This window comes from Mirounga leonina, unplaced genomic scaffold (assembly GCF_011800145.1).
Source record: "Mirounga leonina isolate KUSES-001 unplaced genomic scaffold, KU_Mleo_1.0 Mir_175, whole genome shotgun sequence".
In the NCBI taxonomy this organism is placed as follows: Eukaryota; Metazoa; Chordata; class Mammalia; order Carnivora; family Phocidae; genus Mirounga; species Mirounga leonina.
The window spans coordinates 34,789,327-34,805,643 of NW_023270453.1; the positions used below are offsets into that span (position 1 = coordinate 34,789,327).

General features: G+C 50.0%; 1 protein-coding gene across 1 annotated transcript in view; it reads left to right on the forward strand.

Annotated features, from left to right (window-relative positions):
- The window catches only part of XYLT1 (xylosyltransferase 1), a gene marked incomplete at its 5' end in the record, with an annotated part of 297,678 nt that overhangs the window by 206,379 nt on the left and 74,982 nt on the right, over positions 1-16,317 (forward strand). The window contains 2 exons of the mRNA XM_035022356.1: positions 13,399-13,571; positions 14,369-14,571. Of these exons, the coding sequence (XP_034878247.1) occupies positions 13,399-13,571; positions 14,369-14,571 (376 nt within the window). The remainder of the gene's footprint in view (positions 1-13,398; positions 13,572-14,368; positions 14,572-16,317) is intronic.

Below are 16,317 nucleotides of genomic sequence, written 5' to 3' on the forward strand. Positions count from 1 at the left end.
AGCTTGCATCCGGAGGGCTTGTTAAGTGATAGGCAAATTGCTGGTCCCCAACCCCAGAGTTGTAGAGTCGGAAGGGGTGAGGGGACTGACATTTTCATTCCCAACAAGCTCTCAGGTATTGCTGATGCTGCTGATCAAAGACCACATTTTGAGAACTTCTGTTCTAGAGCAGTATTGCTCGGTGGAGAGTGAGTTTGTCCCCTTCTCCCAGGGGACATCTGTCAGTGAACAGAGATATTTGGGGAAGGTGCTGCTGGTATCTAGTGGGTAGACACCAGGCATGCGAGTAAACATCCTACAGTGCACAGGATGGCCCTCACCTCCCACAACAAATGATCTGGCCCCAAATATCAGTTATGCCAAGGTTGAGAAACCCCTTTGGGTCCATTGGGAGCCCCAGTGGCCTTAGGGAAGCCGGGGTCCTTGCCAGGCAAAATCTGGACATGGAGCACAGTATTTGAAATCGGAGCCACTTGAACCCCAATCTCCTGTCCACCTTCTGGCTCTGTGACCTTGGACAACTTCCTTATCCTCTCTGATCCCAGGACAGTTATCCATGAATGGGGATAATTTCCATGTGCAGCATTTCTGTGAGAGGTCAAAGCCTATGAAAGAACCTCATGAATGTTAAGTGCTCCACAAATTGGAGTGAAAATCAGAAGGCTAGTGTTTCTCAGCGGACCCGTGGCTCACTCTCCCTAGCAGGAAGAGGGTCCCTCAGAGAGCCTACCCTAGAAACCTCCTGGTTCCCTGAAGCCGGGAACCCAACCTTGTAGGAAGGACCTGTGAGTCCTTCCATGACGTATGGGGCTGCTTGGGCATCAGTCTGTACCTGGCTTTTGCCTTCCCTCGTTTTGTTCAACAAACTCGGCACGTCCCAGGCGGGAAGCAAGCTTGTGTAGTCTAATTAACATTCCTCAAGCTTCCTTCACACCTCTCCCGTCTCCATGATTTTGCCATATCCACGTTCCACCTGCCCTATTATTCTCGTAACGTTTTCATTGCAAGAGACTCACTTTCATTTTTACTTAAGTCAATTTTATTTTCAGACCCACACAGATGAGTCCAGCGGTAGGCAGCGCTAGCTGGTTACTCCCACTGCCTGCCAAAGATGCCAGCCCTGTGGGCCTGTCCCTCCTTGTTGGCAAAGGAAGTTTAGGAAGTGAGTGCTGCCCAGGACATGGTTGCGCTGACCTGAGGCTTCCTTGGTGGGCTCATCAGAGGGCTGGGTGAGAACTGGAAAGGGAATCATTGTCCCACCCTGACATTCAGGGCCATTCGACGTCCTGTCCCTTGGGGAACTCTGACGTCATGTGTAGGGACCCTATCTGTGAAGTCTTCCGGGTTCAGTCGCGGACACCACTGTAATAATTACAGGTTTCAGTTCAAGGTGGGGAGGGCTCCAGAGTCACCCCCCATGGGCTCGACAGCTGGTTCTTGCTCTGACGGGCTCCATGACCTTATTTGCCTGGGTTATAGCTTTTAGTCCTTGGCCCCCTCTTTGGCAGATGGAGAAACTGAGGCACAGAGTGGCCAGTTGCCCTGTGAGGAAATGGTGCATTCAGGCTGAGTCCCTACATGGGATGGCTGAGTGAGGTGAGGGACGGGTTCCTCAAAAATAGAGGGAAGGAGAGAGTGTTAGCATATGATCCAGTAATTCCACCTCTGGGGATATACCCAAAAGAATGGAAGCAGGTCTCAAAGAGATACGTAAACACCCATGTCCATAGCAGCATTATTCACAGGAACTGAATGGTGGGCACACACCCACCTTTCCACCAGCAGGTAAGTGGAAAAAGGAAAACATGGTCTGTCCTTACAATGGAGTAACTCAACCTCAGAATGAAACGGAACACACGCTCCTCCATGTACGAACCCTAAAAACATGATGCTAAATGGAAGAAACCAGTCACAGAAGAACAACTCTTCGCCGATTCCACGTATATGAAATCTCTAGAGCGGTCACATTCATAGAGGCCGAAGGAACGGTGGTTGCCTGGGGTTTGGGGGCGGGGGGGAGAGGGAATGGGAGTTGGGGTTTAATGAGAAGGATTCCAGTTGTGCAAGATGGAAAGTTCTGGCGATGGGTCATGGTGATGCACAACAGTGTGGACGGGCTTACCACCATGGAACTGTGCCCTTAAGGAGAGTGAAGGTGGTAAATGTTATGTGCGTTTGGGCACAATTTTACACAGAGCAGTGCGGGATGCTTGGAGGGCCTGCGGGAGACTCGAAGAAGGGAGAGGGGAGGGTCAAGGATGGCTTTGCCGGGAAAGGGTCCTGAGCCCCGAAGGCTGCTAGCCTTGGCCGGCTTTCTCCTTGCAACTGTGTTCTTTCCCGACTCATGCTCCCCGCTGCATGCTCTCTCCCCTCACTCCTCCTTCGGTCAGACTGGTGGATGGCACTGAATCAGCAGCTCCCGGGCTGGAGGGCGGCTGGGCATTCTCCCAGCTCCTCGGCAAGGGTCGCCACGCTGCCCTAAAGCCTTGAGGAAGGGTAGGGACCCAGCCCTCCGCCGGTTCACTGGATGAGTGGAGACAGGCATGCACAGCAGCTCAGACCTGCGTCTTCCATGTGGGCCTCCCCGGCCCCCAACCTGGACGAGGCTGTCAGGCTTGATCCATCAGTCAGAAACCATTCGTTCACCAAGGCCTCCCGCCTGAGCTCCGCTCTGGGCCAGGCCAGGCCAGGACAGAGGGGTAGTGTTGATGTCCCAGAAAAACACGAAACTTGCCCTTGGCCGTGGGGAATTGACAGCTATCAAACACCCAGCTGATGTGTTGTCTGTATGCAGCTGAGAGGGATGAGGGAGGAGAATCCCGCATGTGACTGCGTGGATGGACCTCGAGGGCGTTATGCTAAGTGGGATGAGCCAGGCAGAGAAAGACAAATACTGCCTGATCTCACTCAGATGTGGAATCGAAAGAAAGGAAGAAAGGGAGGGAGGGAGGGAGAGAAGGAAAGAGCCAAACTCATAGAAACAGGGTAGAAAAGTGGCTGCCGGGGTCTAGGGGATGGGAGAAATAGGGAGCAGTGGGTAAAAGGGTGCAGACTACCAGTTATGAGATGAATCCGTTCTGAGGGGCTAATGTACAACATGGTGGCTGTAGTTGATAACACCATATTGTATGATTGAAATTTGCTGAGAGTAGACCTTAAATATTCACACACACACACGATAAATATGTGAGGTGATGGATGTGTTAATTAACTAGATGGGTGGGGGGATCCTTGTGCGGTGTATTTCAAATCTCTACAATGTACACTTAAAGTATCTCAAAATTTTACATGTCAGTTGTACCTTAAGCTGAAGAGAAACAAGGGGAGGAGAGGAAAGGAAAGCGGAGAAAGGAAAGAGAAAGAGAAAGGGAGAGAGGGAGGGTGGGAAGTCGGGGAAGCCAACCTGACTCTCAGAGGACAGCATTCCATGCAGTGGTGCTAACTCTCTAAGGTTAGACTCCCAGACTATGGAAACCTCATCTCCCTCATCTGGTAGAGGAACACAGGGGTTTTGGAGTCCGGCAGACCTGAGTGTTTGTCTTTGGGCTGCTCACTCTCCGGAGAACGTGACTTCTCATCACTCCCTCAGTATCCCCTTGGCCTCAGCTGGGGATTACAATCTTGGTACCTGCTTCCTTAGGCCTTGGGAAAATTAAATAATGAAACCATGAATGGATAGTGCTTAGGACATAGTAAGTGTTCAGTTTACATAGACATTATTATCGTGCTATAAGGATCAGCGGGATCAAGGAAGGGAAATGACTCGCCCGGGGTCCCCTGGCTGGATCACAGCAGAAGCAGGATTTGAACCCAGACTTGTCGCTTTTTGGGCACTTGCCACAACACTGTGCCACCTTTCTAAGCCCACTGAGAGCAGGATTTCTTTCTGGGCACTGGGCATCTCCCAAGTTGTTGTTTTTTTTTTTAACATTTTATTTGTGTGTGTGTGTGAGAGAGAGAGAGAGAGAGTGAGAATGAGCAGGGGGCAGTGGCAGAGGGAGAGGGAGAAGCAGGCTCAAGACACGGGGCTCAATCCCAGGACCCTGAGATCATGACCTGAGCCAAAGGCAGACACTTAACTGGCTGAGCCGCCCAGGCACCCTCCTTCCCAAGTTCTCATCACCAAACTTCTGCATAGAAATTTCCCAGGGGGAAAAAGGCACCTCCACCTAAATCCGACAAGGAACCTAGAACACGTCAAGGTTTTTCCTCCCAGTGACAGGAATCCCACTTCCATGCAATGTGCCTGCCTCCAGTGTGAAGCCGCGTCCCATCCACAATCCACAGTCATGAATCACTGCACAACCCAGCAGGGTCAGGGATGGATTGCTCATCCCTCTTTAGGGGTTTTTTGGTACATTTTTTATCCTATTTTGGTAAGAACACTTAACATGAGATCTACCCTCTCCACATCTTGTGCACATCTTGAAGCGCACAATACTGTTGACTAAAGGTATGGTGTTGTGTGGCGGGTCTCTAGAGCTTACTCGTCTTGCTTGCCTGAAACTTCATGGCCGTTGTTAGTAATCCCCCCGACCCGCAGCCTCTGGCGGCCCCCATCCCACTCATTGATACCTTGCAGGTGACTACTTTGGATACCTCCTACGAGGGGAATTGTGCAGTATTTCACTTCCCATGAGGGGCTTATTTCACCTAGCATCATGTCCTCAGCATTCATCTGGTGGGAACGCAAGATGGTGTGGTCACTCTGGAAAACAGAATGGAGGCTCCTCAAAAAATTAGAAATGGAACAACCGTATGATCATCCCCACTTGATAGAGGAGGAACCAACGGTCAGAGAGGAACCGTGTCCTCCCGAAGTCCCCACCAGGAAGAGGCAGAGCTGGATGCCAGGCTGACCGTAGCCCATGGCTTCCCAGGCAGTAGGAAGCTGATTTCGCTCCACCCTGGAGCCTACCAACTTACACCCCGTGTGCACACAACCCTGTCTCCACTTCTCTCCCTTCCCAACCCAACCAACCCTCTTAGTTGGAAGCAAGTCAGAAAGCCGATCCCCTCGCCGCAGGCAGAAGAGGCCCTTTTGGAGTATAAATAGAATTGAGGGCTTCGTTGGTGGAATAATTATTCCGGCCAAGTGACTTCTTTGAATTTGGTTTTTGTTGATTGGTTGGTTTGGGTTTGGGGCTATTTTTTGAGCAGTGTCATAGATTTTTTTGTGTTTATGTTTATTTTTTAATCGAGAGATAATTGACAACATATTAATTTCAGGTACGGTGTAACGATTTGATAGTTGTATACAGGGCAAAAGGATCATTGCCATAATTAGTAACATTTGTTACTAATTGTGGTCGGGGGCACACGCTATGGAGGAGAACTCCATTTGTGGATGTTTACTTGCAAACAGTGTGTGCACAGCCTTGGGAGCCTGAGCGGTCTTGGGGTTGAACCTGGAGCTGGGCCCATTAGCTAAACCAAGCTTGGCGCTGATCACTGGAGGAGCAGCCTCATCAAGATAATGACACAAACACCAACGACGACGAGCACACTGTTGTTCATCGAGCGTTTACTGCATGCCAGGCACTGTGCTCGGTACTAGACACGAAAGTGCGCGTGACACAGAGGCTGTGATTATATTTTATTTTTTATTTTTTTTTATTCTTATGTCAATCCCCATACATTACAACATTAGTTTTAGATGAAGTGTTCCATGATTCATTGTTTGTGCATAACACCCAGTGCTCCATGCAGAACGTGCCCTCCTCAATACCCACCACCAGGCTAACCCATCCTCCCACCCCCCTCCCCTCTAAAACCCTGTTTGTTTTTCAGAGTCCATTGTCTCTCATGGTTCGTTTACCCCTCCGATTTCCCCCGCTTCATTCTTCCCCTCCTACCTTCTTCTTCTTCTTTTTTTTTTTCTTAACATATATTGCATTATTTGTTTCAGAGGTACAGATCTGAGAGTCAACAGTCTTGCACAATTCACAGCGCTTACCAGAGCACATACCCTCCCCAGTGTCTATCACCCAGTCCCCCCATCCCTCCCACCCCACCCCCCACTCCAACAACACTCAGTTTGTTTCCTGCGATTAAGAATTCCTCATATCAGTGAGATCATATGATACATGTCTTTCTCTTTTTGACTTATTTCACTCAACATAATACCCTCCAGTTCCATCCACGTCGTTGCAAATGGCAAGATCTCATTCCTTTTGATGGCTGCATAATATTCCAGAGGCTGTGATTATAACATACCCATTTTACAGACGGGAAAACTGAGGCTTGGAGCGCTTGCATAACTTGTCCAAGGTCTGCCCAACCAGAGGCAATGCTCTTAAGGCCCTCCACCTTGTTTTCTCCTCCCAGATGGTCTTCCTGCAAGGTCATTACCAACAGCACAACGTCTGTACAACACAGTGACCCTTGCAAGGTAGCTTCATCTTCACCCTCTCTTTGGAACCCGAGGGTTACATGGTCCTTACCTGACCCAGGACCATAATGAGAAATACAGAATTTGTGCAACAGCCTGGACATGGCCCAGGTAGTAACTGGTGGAGCTGTCCGGGATTCACTCTGCTTGGCCTTGGCACCTGCATCCCAAAAATATACTTGATATTCTCCCCCACAAACCTGGCCTTTTAACGTTGGTCTGAAGTCTGCTTCTCCCGCTATCCCTAATCACTCTAATTCTTCCACTTATTTTCTGTTTTGTGCCCCTGGCATCTGATTACATGGTGAAATTCGTAGTTGTTTTTTTTTTTTTTAGGAGCTGGGCAGTATTTAGGCTTCCGTCTGTGAAGGCCCACGTAGCTCTGACCGCATGTCACTGTTAGCCATGTTGCAGCTGAAAGTTGACCGACGTGCTTCTTCTAGGAGCAGATTTTCCTCTTTTTTGTCATGGCGACAGTTTATCGAGCATCACGGCAGTGACGGGGCTCTGGCATCACAGACGCGCTTCGTTCCCAGGACAGCCACCTCCCGTGGGACTTCTCTGAGCTTCAGCTTCTTTAATCATATAATAGGACAGTAGCTCTTCTCTTAGGGGTTTGGCTAGAAGTGAAAAAGATCATATACAGACATTGCTTAGCGTGTAACAACACTCGAGAAACAGTTGGTATTAGAATTATCAATAAGCATCACCTTTGTTCTGTTTCATTAGTAATCCGTTTTACCAAATGCAGATCATGCAGAAAAGTATAAGAAAGGAAAACTGTCCTGTCGCCATATGAACCTCTGTTAATATTTGGAAGCATGTCTTATAAATTGTTAGGGATTATATATTAGGAGTTCTCTTTTGCTGAATATATTATAGGCAGTGTTCTGTATCAATACATATTAATAAAACCTTTTAGGGTGATTCCTATTTTGGACCATTATAAACAGTGTTGAGGTTGAGGCCTCAGGACCTTTGCACTTGCTATACCAGCTGCCCAGAATCCTCCTTATTCCTGATAATGACCTGGCTCCTTCCCTCATTTTATTCAGAGCTTGTTCACATATCCCCACATCAGTGTTCCCTGGCCACCATAGTCAAATAAATCCCTTCCCTTAATATGCCTTTGTTCCCTTTTTCATAGCCTTTATCACTATATGCAACTGTATTTTCTATTTGCTTACTTATTTTATTGGCTCTATACCCACTAGACTAAGCAGCATTCAGGGAAGGATTCTGTCACGTCCACTAATATAACAAGAACTGTGCCTGGCACTCAAGACACCAAATGAACAAATAAATGAGCCAAAGAGCATGCTGTACGTAGAGACTTGAGGTGCTTTCTTCTCCTCCCCTTAGGACAGATTCTTGGGGGTGGAGTTCCTGGGTCAAGGGCCATGCATGTTTAAAACTGTAATTCTTGCTGCCACATCTCTGCTGGCAAAGTTGTGGCCCTTTCCACCCCTGCCAGCAGCATTGGAGAGAATGTTTGCCCCGTTCCTGCTTGTGCTGGCCATCTCGCCGCGGTCTGCTGAAGACCCACTCCTGGTAGAGCAGCCTTTTCCAGATCACAGCCTCAGCAGTCGCAGCCGGGGTGTGGAGGGCCTCCCCCCCCCCCACCGCCGGCAAGGGGCGTCCTCGCCCTGTATGTGGTGTGGCTTCTTGTCAATCGCCAGCTCCCCACCCCTGTGTCAGAGCAGCTTGCCGGAAAGGTCGTTACAGGAGCCAGGGCGTGTGCAACACAAATAGGAAGGTGGTTGTTGGCAGCAGGCAAAGGGCATCGTGTGAACCTCAGCCCTTTTGAATGGCACCCCTCCCCTGCCGCCATGCGGGAACAAAGCTCTCTCATTCCCTCTCTTGCTGTACAGTGAAACGCATCGAGGTCCTACTGTGTGCCAGAATGGGGAGCGGTTAGGCTGTGTTTCTGGAGCCAGCCTGAGCACGTCCTGCCACTTTGGGGGGTGGGGGCTCTGGGCCAGCTCCATCACTGGGTGCACGAGAGGGCAGAGTTGCTAGGTGAGGGGGCAGCAGATGTGTGAAGGACCGAGGATGGCAGGAAAGGCCTGGAGGCATTTTTGCCTTCTGAGCTTCCGGGGGTTTTGTTTGCCTTTGCTTTTAAGGATGGCTGCCGTGGTTTGAGGTTGAGTGGATCTGGCTTTTCCATGGTGGCTCCCCTCTTCCCTCTGTCTCTTGCTGCCTCTGTATATGTATCTGATCCCATGCATTTGTCTCTATTTATACCTGTGTGTGTCTCTGTCTTTCTCATTGTTTCTGTGTAGGTCTCTCTCTGTGATTCTCTCTCCGTAGGTGGGAGTAAGGGGGAGGTCCTGCTGCCTGCAGGTCTCCTTCTGTTTTTCTCTCAGTGTGAGCAAGGCCTGTCTGTCTGCATTCCCATTCCCTCTCTGTGTCTGTCTCTGTTTCTATTTCTGTCTGTCCCTCTCTGCCCCTCACCCTCATCTGCCCTTCTGTGTGAGTCTCCTTTCTTCAGATATTTTGGTTCTTTCCCACCCACCCCTCTCAAAATAGCTGTACTCCAGGAGAACTCTGGGTTTTTGTTCTCTCTTCTCTTTGCTACTCCCCAGACCAGCTGTCTGACCCAGGGACGCTTGCAGTCTGGAGGCTCAGTTGCCGGAATGACAGTGCCTGATATCCTGGTGCTCAGCTCCTTTTCTTCAGAAGGAAAGCATCCACGTCTATGTCTGTCTGTGAATCTGCTCTTCATTCTAAAACCCTAAAGAAAGTTACAAAAGGGAGCGCCTGGGTGGCTCAGTCAGTTAAGCGTCTGCCTTCAGCTCAGGTCCTAGGATCGAGCCCCACGTGGGACTCCCTGCTCAGCGGGGAGTCTGCTTCTCCCTCTCCTGCTGCCCCTCCCCACCCTGCTGCTCATGCTCTCTCTCTCAAATAAATAAAATCTTTTTTTTTTTTTTAAGAAAGTTACAGAAGGCTCTGTTCTACCTCAGGGCACAAGTCTCTCTAAAGACCAGCCTACAGTCTTCACACCAACCTCCCTATCTCCCTGCTCTCTGATTCCTTGGAGGGCAGGTGGAAGTAGCTGGAATGGATTTGGGCTTCCACTCCTTGCTTCTGTCCTCACTTACTGTGTGACCCTGGGGAAACACGTGGACCTCTCTGAGCCTTGGAGCCTGACAGCGCATCCCTCCCACAGCCAAATAACACCTCCACACCCACCATCTGGCACAGTGCTGGTGCGAGCAGGCCTTCAAGTGACATCAGCTTCTCTGGACCAGAGCAGCCAGAATGCATTCCTTCCTTCCTTCATACATTCATTCATTCAACAGCCTGGCAAGAGACACCCACCCATAGCTAGAAAGCACGGGCTGATCCCAAAGGCGCCATAAGCCTCAGTCACTAAGAACTCCAGATCATTGTTACCCAGAGACCTTGGGCAGGGATGAGCAGTATGATCTGAGGGACAGCAGGAGCCCCTACAGAGTGAACTTCCTATAAGATACGGTGTCGTGGGCCACGTTTAGGCCTTTGAAAAATCACCCAGTGAAGTCCAGGTGCAAAAAAAGTGGCACTAAGTACCTGTTGTTTTTAAACATTCCTCCCTTTGTTTGATAAAGAGTCTCCAAGAGAGGCCGAAACCAGTATGGTGACGATCAGTACCCTGCCTTTGGGCTGCAGACATGGGAAGGAGAATATAAGCTTTTCTTAGACCTATTATCTTTTTACTTTAGATTCTCACGTTCCGTAGTCCATTCGTAATCCACTTGTGAAAACAGGCTTACATCCTACATGTCTTTGTACTCCAGGCTTTGTCCAGGGTTGGCATGTGGGAGGTTTTAAGGATGCTAGGTGGGTGAGTGGGTCGGTAGGTGGGTGGGTGGATGGATGGATGGATGGGTGGATGGAAGTATGGATGGATAGAGTTGCATGAGTGTTTAAAGGGACATGATTCCCCTGGGCGTGCCCTTCTCATATAATCACCAAGAAAGCCCAGTGTATTTGTGATTGGTTTGAAGAGAAGAGAGGGTGGTTAGGATAACCCTCTCTGGTGGCTGCCCAGTCTGTCTTCAATCAGAGCCAAGATGATAATTATCGCCAGGATTGCAGCTACTGATTGAACAGCCAAGGAGCCTAAGATGCTGGGATCCATCGCGAGCACTTGAAGAGATGGGCTCAAGAGCTTTGGGCTAAACTTTCTGAGATCTCCTCTGTCCCTGCAGGCAGATTGCTCACTCCTTCCCCACCCTCCCAGGGCAACTGAACACACTTCTGTTCTAAAACAATTGACCATTGTCTTCTGTTTTCCCCATTTGGCTGAGAGCTTCTCAAAGGCAAGGATTTTTTCCCCAAATTTTATTTTTCTAGTACCTAGCACAGTACTTGGCATGTAGTATAGGCTAAGTTAATATTGCGTGGATCAATGAGTTGATAGATGGTTGGAAGAGTGGGGGCATGGATGATTTGCTTTGAGGATGATGGGTAAGCGGATGGGTGGATGGTTTTAAAGGTGATGAGTGGATGGATGGATGGATGGATGGATGGATGGATGGATGAATGGTTGGTTGGTTTTCTGGATGATAAGCTTTTGAATGCTGTGCTGGATGGGTAGCTGAATGGTTTGCTGGATGGGTGGTTGGATTTGGATGGATGGGTGGTTGGATTCCAATGGAGAGGTGGTTGGATTTGGATGGACGGATGGATGAGAAGATGTGATCTTATTGGCCACCTAGAGTCAGCCTCCCACATGATACAGGGATCCTCCCTGTGATGCCTGTGATAGCCCTCGAATGCGTGCCTACCTACCTACCAGCTAATTTACAGGGTATTTCATTAAGCAGAATTATTATCAAGTTTTCCAAAGTCTAGGTATGGTAACGTAGTATATATTAGTGTTTAAGGGCATTGGGTCTGGAAACAGACCTGGGTTTGAATCGCAGCTGAACCAATGAAAGCAGTTTGACCTTGAACAAACAAATCCCTTGGCCTTTCTAAGCTATGGTTTCCTCATTAGCAAAATGGGGATAATAGCACTATCCTGCAGGGCTGGTGAGAGGATTGAGTGCAATGATGGATGGCAAGGGCTGGTCAGTGCTCAATAGAATGTATTGTTACTATTACGGTACCAAACCAATATGTACCCCTCCTATAATTTTTTTTTCACCAAGAACCAGATGTGTGCCAGATACTGGTACAGCCTTGTATGTTCGATGACAAACAAGGCTGAAATAGCCCCCCATCTCTTGGAGTTGATGTTTTTGTGGGGTGTTCAGACAATTAACAAGTAAACAGATGCGCAACTTCAGATGGCATTAAATGCTATGCAGAAAATCAAGCTAAGGTGAGGTAGAAGAGAGCGATGTGGCTGGTGGAGGCAGGTGGCTTTTTACTGAGCTGTGAACTGATGACAGGAGGATACAGCCATGCAGAGATCTAGGTAGCAGGAATAGTCAGTGAGAAGGTCCTGAGGCAGAAACAAACTTGCTCAAGCAAAAGAAAGAAGGCCAGGTGGCAGGGTAGATAGGAGGGCAGTCGGGGTGCAGAGGTCTTTAGGAGGCAGGTCATGCAGGCCACAGAGGCTATGCCATGTGATTTGGACATCAGCCATGTTAGTTTCATCCTGTCGTCTGGAACAGCCTAGAAGGAGCCTTGTTCATTTGGAGGCTGTTTAAATTTCCGGTGACAGGCTTCTGATCTCCTGGCGTCCAGACTAAGCACTGCCAGTTCTCTGTTTTCCAAGTTGACATCCTGGGACACCTGCAGCTACAACCCTGACAACATTCTTAGAACCCAGAAGAAATCAGGTTTGACCCAAAGGAAATCAGGCTGAAGAGAGGCAGGAGATCTCTAGTCAAAACTGTAATGAACTAAGCCAATAATAAGCTCTGTACCCACCCCCCTTGAAACCCTGCCCTGCGAGTGTTTGCAAGGGGAAGGAGGAGAAAAGGAGTCTTTAAGGCTACTTCTAGGATAAAAGACATCTGGAACCAGGGGGATGCAGGTGGGTCTGATATAGGAACTTGGTTTTCAAAGAAAACTGCGAGATGATGGTGGCTGATCTCCAGCTGGGCCGATGGAGTAACTCACACGGTGCCGTTAGGATCCCATCCCTTGGTGCCATTAGGATCCCATCCCTTGGCATTGCTTCCTCTCTGTTCGCTTTCCTCCCAGGTGATCTTCCTCCATGTGGGGATAGAAGAGCTCTTAGAATCTTTCAGTTTCATGTATACCAGAAAGGGAACCTCTCATTGAGTTATTCCAACAAAAGTCTAGAATTCTGTCTTCTGGGCTAATTAGTTTGGTTGGGTCACACGTCCGCCTCCGAACCATACAGACTGTTGCCAGGGAGATGAAACATTCTGAGTGGCCAGGCCTTGAGCTCTGTGACCTTCCCTGTCACTGATGATGGAGGGAGACCCTCCCCATCCATAGAGACTGAGAATGGAGGAGGGGGATGATGCCCCCCAAAATACTGGATGATAACGTTTTCATTATGCTAGAGGAGTAAGCTCTAGAGATCTTCTGTACAACATCATGCTTCTAATCAACAATACTGTACTGTGAACTTAAAAATTTAAGAGGGTAGGTGTCATCTGTTCTTTCCACAATGTTTACAAAAAAAGGATGCTATTCGGAGGAGAAGGGAGAGGGCAGGCAAAACCAGCTCGTATATATCTTCTGTTTCCCGGCTGAGAATTAACTGCTCCTTCCCCTACAGTTCAGAGATACCTCGCATTTCCTCCTGCCTTGTTCAGTGGCTTAATACGTGTACTTAGGTCTCCCGTCAGCTTTTTAAAGCTCCTCGGGGGTGGGAACCCCTGCCTTTAAGCACCTCAGAGTCCCCCACACATGTACCAGGACAGCGTAAGGGTCCAGGACAAGCTTGCTTAAGCTGGATTAGGTTTCAGGGCCCCATAGGACAACTATGCCCTTCAGAGAGTCCCCAAGATGAAGCATCAGAGAAACTCCCCGTCCTCCCCCTACAAAGAACCTGGGATCCTCACCCCACCCGTGTGGTCTCTTGGGTTTTCCCCCAGGCAAATCCAACAAGAACGTGCAGTGGGATGAGGACTCGGTGGAATACATGCTGGCCAACCCAGTCCGAATCGCCTTCGTCCTGGTGGTCCACGGCCGTGCCTCTCGGCAGCTGCAGCGCATGTTCAAGGCCATTTACCACAAAGACCACTTCTACTACATCCACGTGGACAAGGTGAGGACCCCTCCCGCCCTGGTCGCCCCTTGCTGGCTTTCTCCGCCGGTCTGTCTGCTCTTCCCCAAGCTGGCCTCCCTTTCAGGCAGGGCTTGTAGGCTGATCAGCGGCCTCTCCTTGTAGCACACGTTTCTCGTAAAGGGCCAAATGGCAAATACTTTAGGCTCTTGCAGGTATATGCTCCTGCCACAGCAACTCCGCTCTGCCACTGGAGGGTGGAAGGAGCCCTGAGAAATACAGAAATGAGTCTGCATGGCTGTGTACCAATAAAACTTTATTTACAAAACCCTGCAGCAGGCTTCCTGACCCCTGAGCTGTCTTGGCCCAGAGGTTTCTGTTGGTCTGCTGACCTGACATGATGATGGCATTCGTCAAGAAGTCAAAAGGGGATGCCTGTTCACAGCAGGCCTGTGAAGGAGAGGGCAGTGGAGAAATGCCACCTCTCAAAATGCTCACCAGGTTTAGACCCAGTCAAACTTCCTAGCTTGTCATCCTCAGACCACATGCCTCAGTCTTGTATAAAAATGCAGAGTCCTGGGCACCGGCCCATGCCTAGTGAGCCGTGAGCTCAGAGGTGGGGCCTGGGAGTCTGCATTTCAAATAGCTAAAGTAAATTTTCAAAAATAGTAAGGTTTTGGAGAACAATGTAGAAGGACACCCCAGGCCTGAGCCAGTGGCTTGGCGAAGTCCGCTCTGTTCAGAAGCCGTGTCACCTAGACGGGAAGGGATAGGGGGTGAGGGGCACGTCCGCCTGTGTTCTGCTGCTGAATGTCACTCCTTCTCTCCCCGGGGGTAAGCGCTCTAATTACCTGCATCGGCAAGTGCTACAGTTCGCCAGACAGTATGGCAACGTTCGCGTCACCCCCTGGAGGATGGCCACCATCTGGGGGGGAGCCAGCCTCCTGTCCACGTACCTGCAGAGCATGCGGGACCTCCTGGAGATGACTGACTGGCCCTGGGACTTCTTCATCAACCTCAGCGCCGCTGACTACCCCATCAGGTAAGGCAGCCTTCCTCCTGCTTTCCTTAGTCCTTTCTGTGAAGTGGTCTGAAAAGGCACTGTGCCTCAGTGAGGTGCCACGGAGCCTGGGATCCACATGGGACCCGAGCACACGGTTTTCCCAGCTGCGTCCACGGGTACCCGAAGAACCGGCAAGACCACTACCCACCTGGAGCTTCCGTTCAAGTGGGGTGTGGGGGGACAAAAATAAAGCAGAACGAAGCAGCAGGGAGAATCGTAATTTTAGCAAGAACGGCTGGGGAAGTCCTTCCCAAGAAGAACAGGAGGAGGAGTGAGTCCCTGGGACCGGGAAAGTGAGTGGTCTAGGCCGAGGGAACAGCCCCTGCGGGGTCCTGAGGTGGGCATGTACCTGCTGTGCTGGGGGGACGAGGGGGCTCAGGGTGGCTAGAACAGAGGAGGTGAGGGGTGGAGTAGTAGGAGGTCAGAGAGAACCCTGGGGTGAGATCATATTGCTTCTAGAATGTGGGAGCCCCTGGCATGTTTGATTCGAGGCAGGACTAGGTCTGACTCTGGTGTCAGAAAGGGGAGCAGAGGGGAGGCAGGGAGGGCCATTATGATGGCCATGGCAGAGTCACGGACACGCATGTTTGGGCTGTTTGAGGCCCTGTGTGTGGGGGGGGTGGCGGCTATCAACTTGTCACAGATGAACGGCTTGCACACATTTTTAAATTGGGAGGTTTCACCTGAAACTATAATGTTGGGAGCTACTCTCCAACCCCTGCCCAGGGCAGGGCGCACCTGCGGGCCCTCGGCTGCAGCTGTGTGGAGCTGGTCCAGTGGTCATCAGCCCCGAGACCCCGAGAAACTCAGATGCCACCAGGAAGGTCCGTCCCTTTGCACAAACACTGATCCAGCGAGCTTGTGCTCGCTAATGCTAGGCCATAAGCAAGGGAAACCCCTCTAAAGATCTTGTGAGGTTAAAAAAAAAAAAAAGGCAAGAAAATGAACTTTATTTGCTGCCAGAAGGCCGTTCTTTGCTTGACTGTGTCTTCCATCCTGATTTACTGGTGGGGCTAAAAAGGAGAAGAGGATGGGGAGCGAAGGGCGGGGCCTTCCTTCCTCTGATGGCCCCGGGGGCATGGGGTGGGGACAGCACTCCCACAGGAGCCAGATGAAGGTGTCTTTAAAAATATATGTGTGTTTTTCAATCACGGCGGTCTTCAAGCAGGCACCTGGGTGCTGACCACAATATAGTGAAGCCCCACGTGCACATCACCTGGTTTCAGCTCGAATCAGGTCGTGGCTAGTGCTGATGTATCTACACTCTCCCCTTCTTCCCTACTGAAGCGCTTCCCAGACATCATGTCGTTGTGTCTGTAAGAATTGCAGTATGCATCCCTTGTAAGCTAACATCTGCATGACTGTCACATCTAAAATACTGTCATTCTCCATGTCCTCAAATATTGAGGCCACACGTCCCCAGGAGTTTGGGTGTTGAATCAGGAACCAAATAAGATCCAGGTAGAGAGAGACGTTCTCTGTTTAAAGCTAGAAATGCTCTGTCTCCTTCACAGTGCGATTCCTGGTGCCCTCCTTCCGTCCTTGGCTTGGTGGCATCGCATTGTCTGCTGGGAAGCCCCTGGGCCCTGGAGGGGACCTGGAGAAGGCACAGTCTTTGGTCAGCTTAGGCAGGGTCCACCTGGCACCCTTGAACCTGAGAAAGATGATGGTGGTTAGAAAGATACCTGTTTTTCTTTTGTTCATACGAGAGCAAGGGTAAGCAGA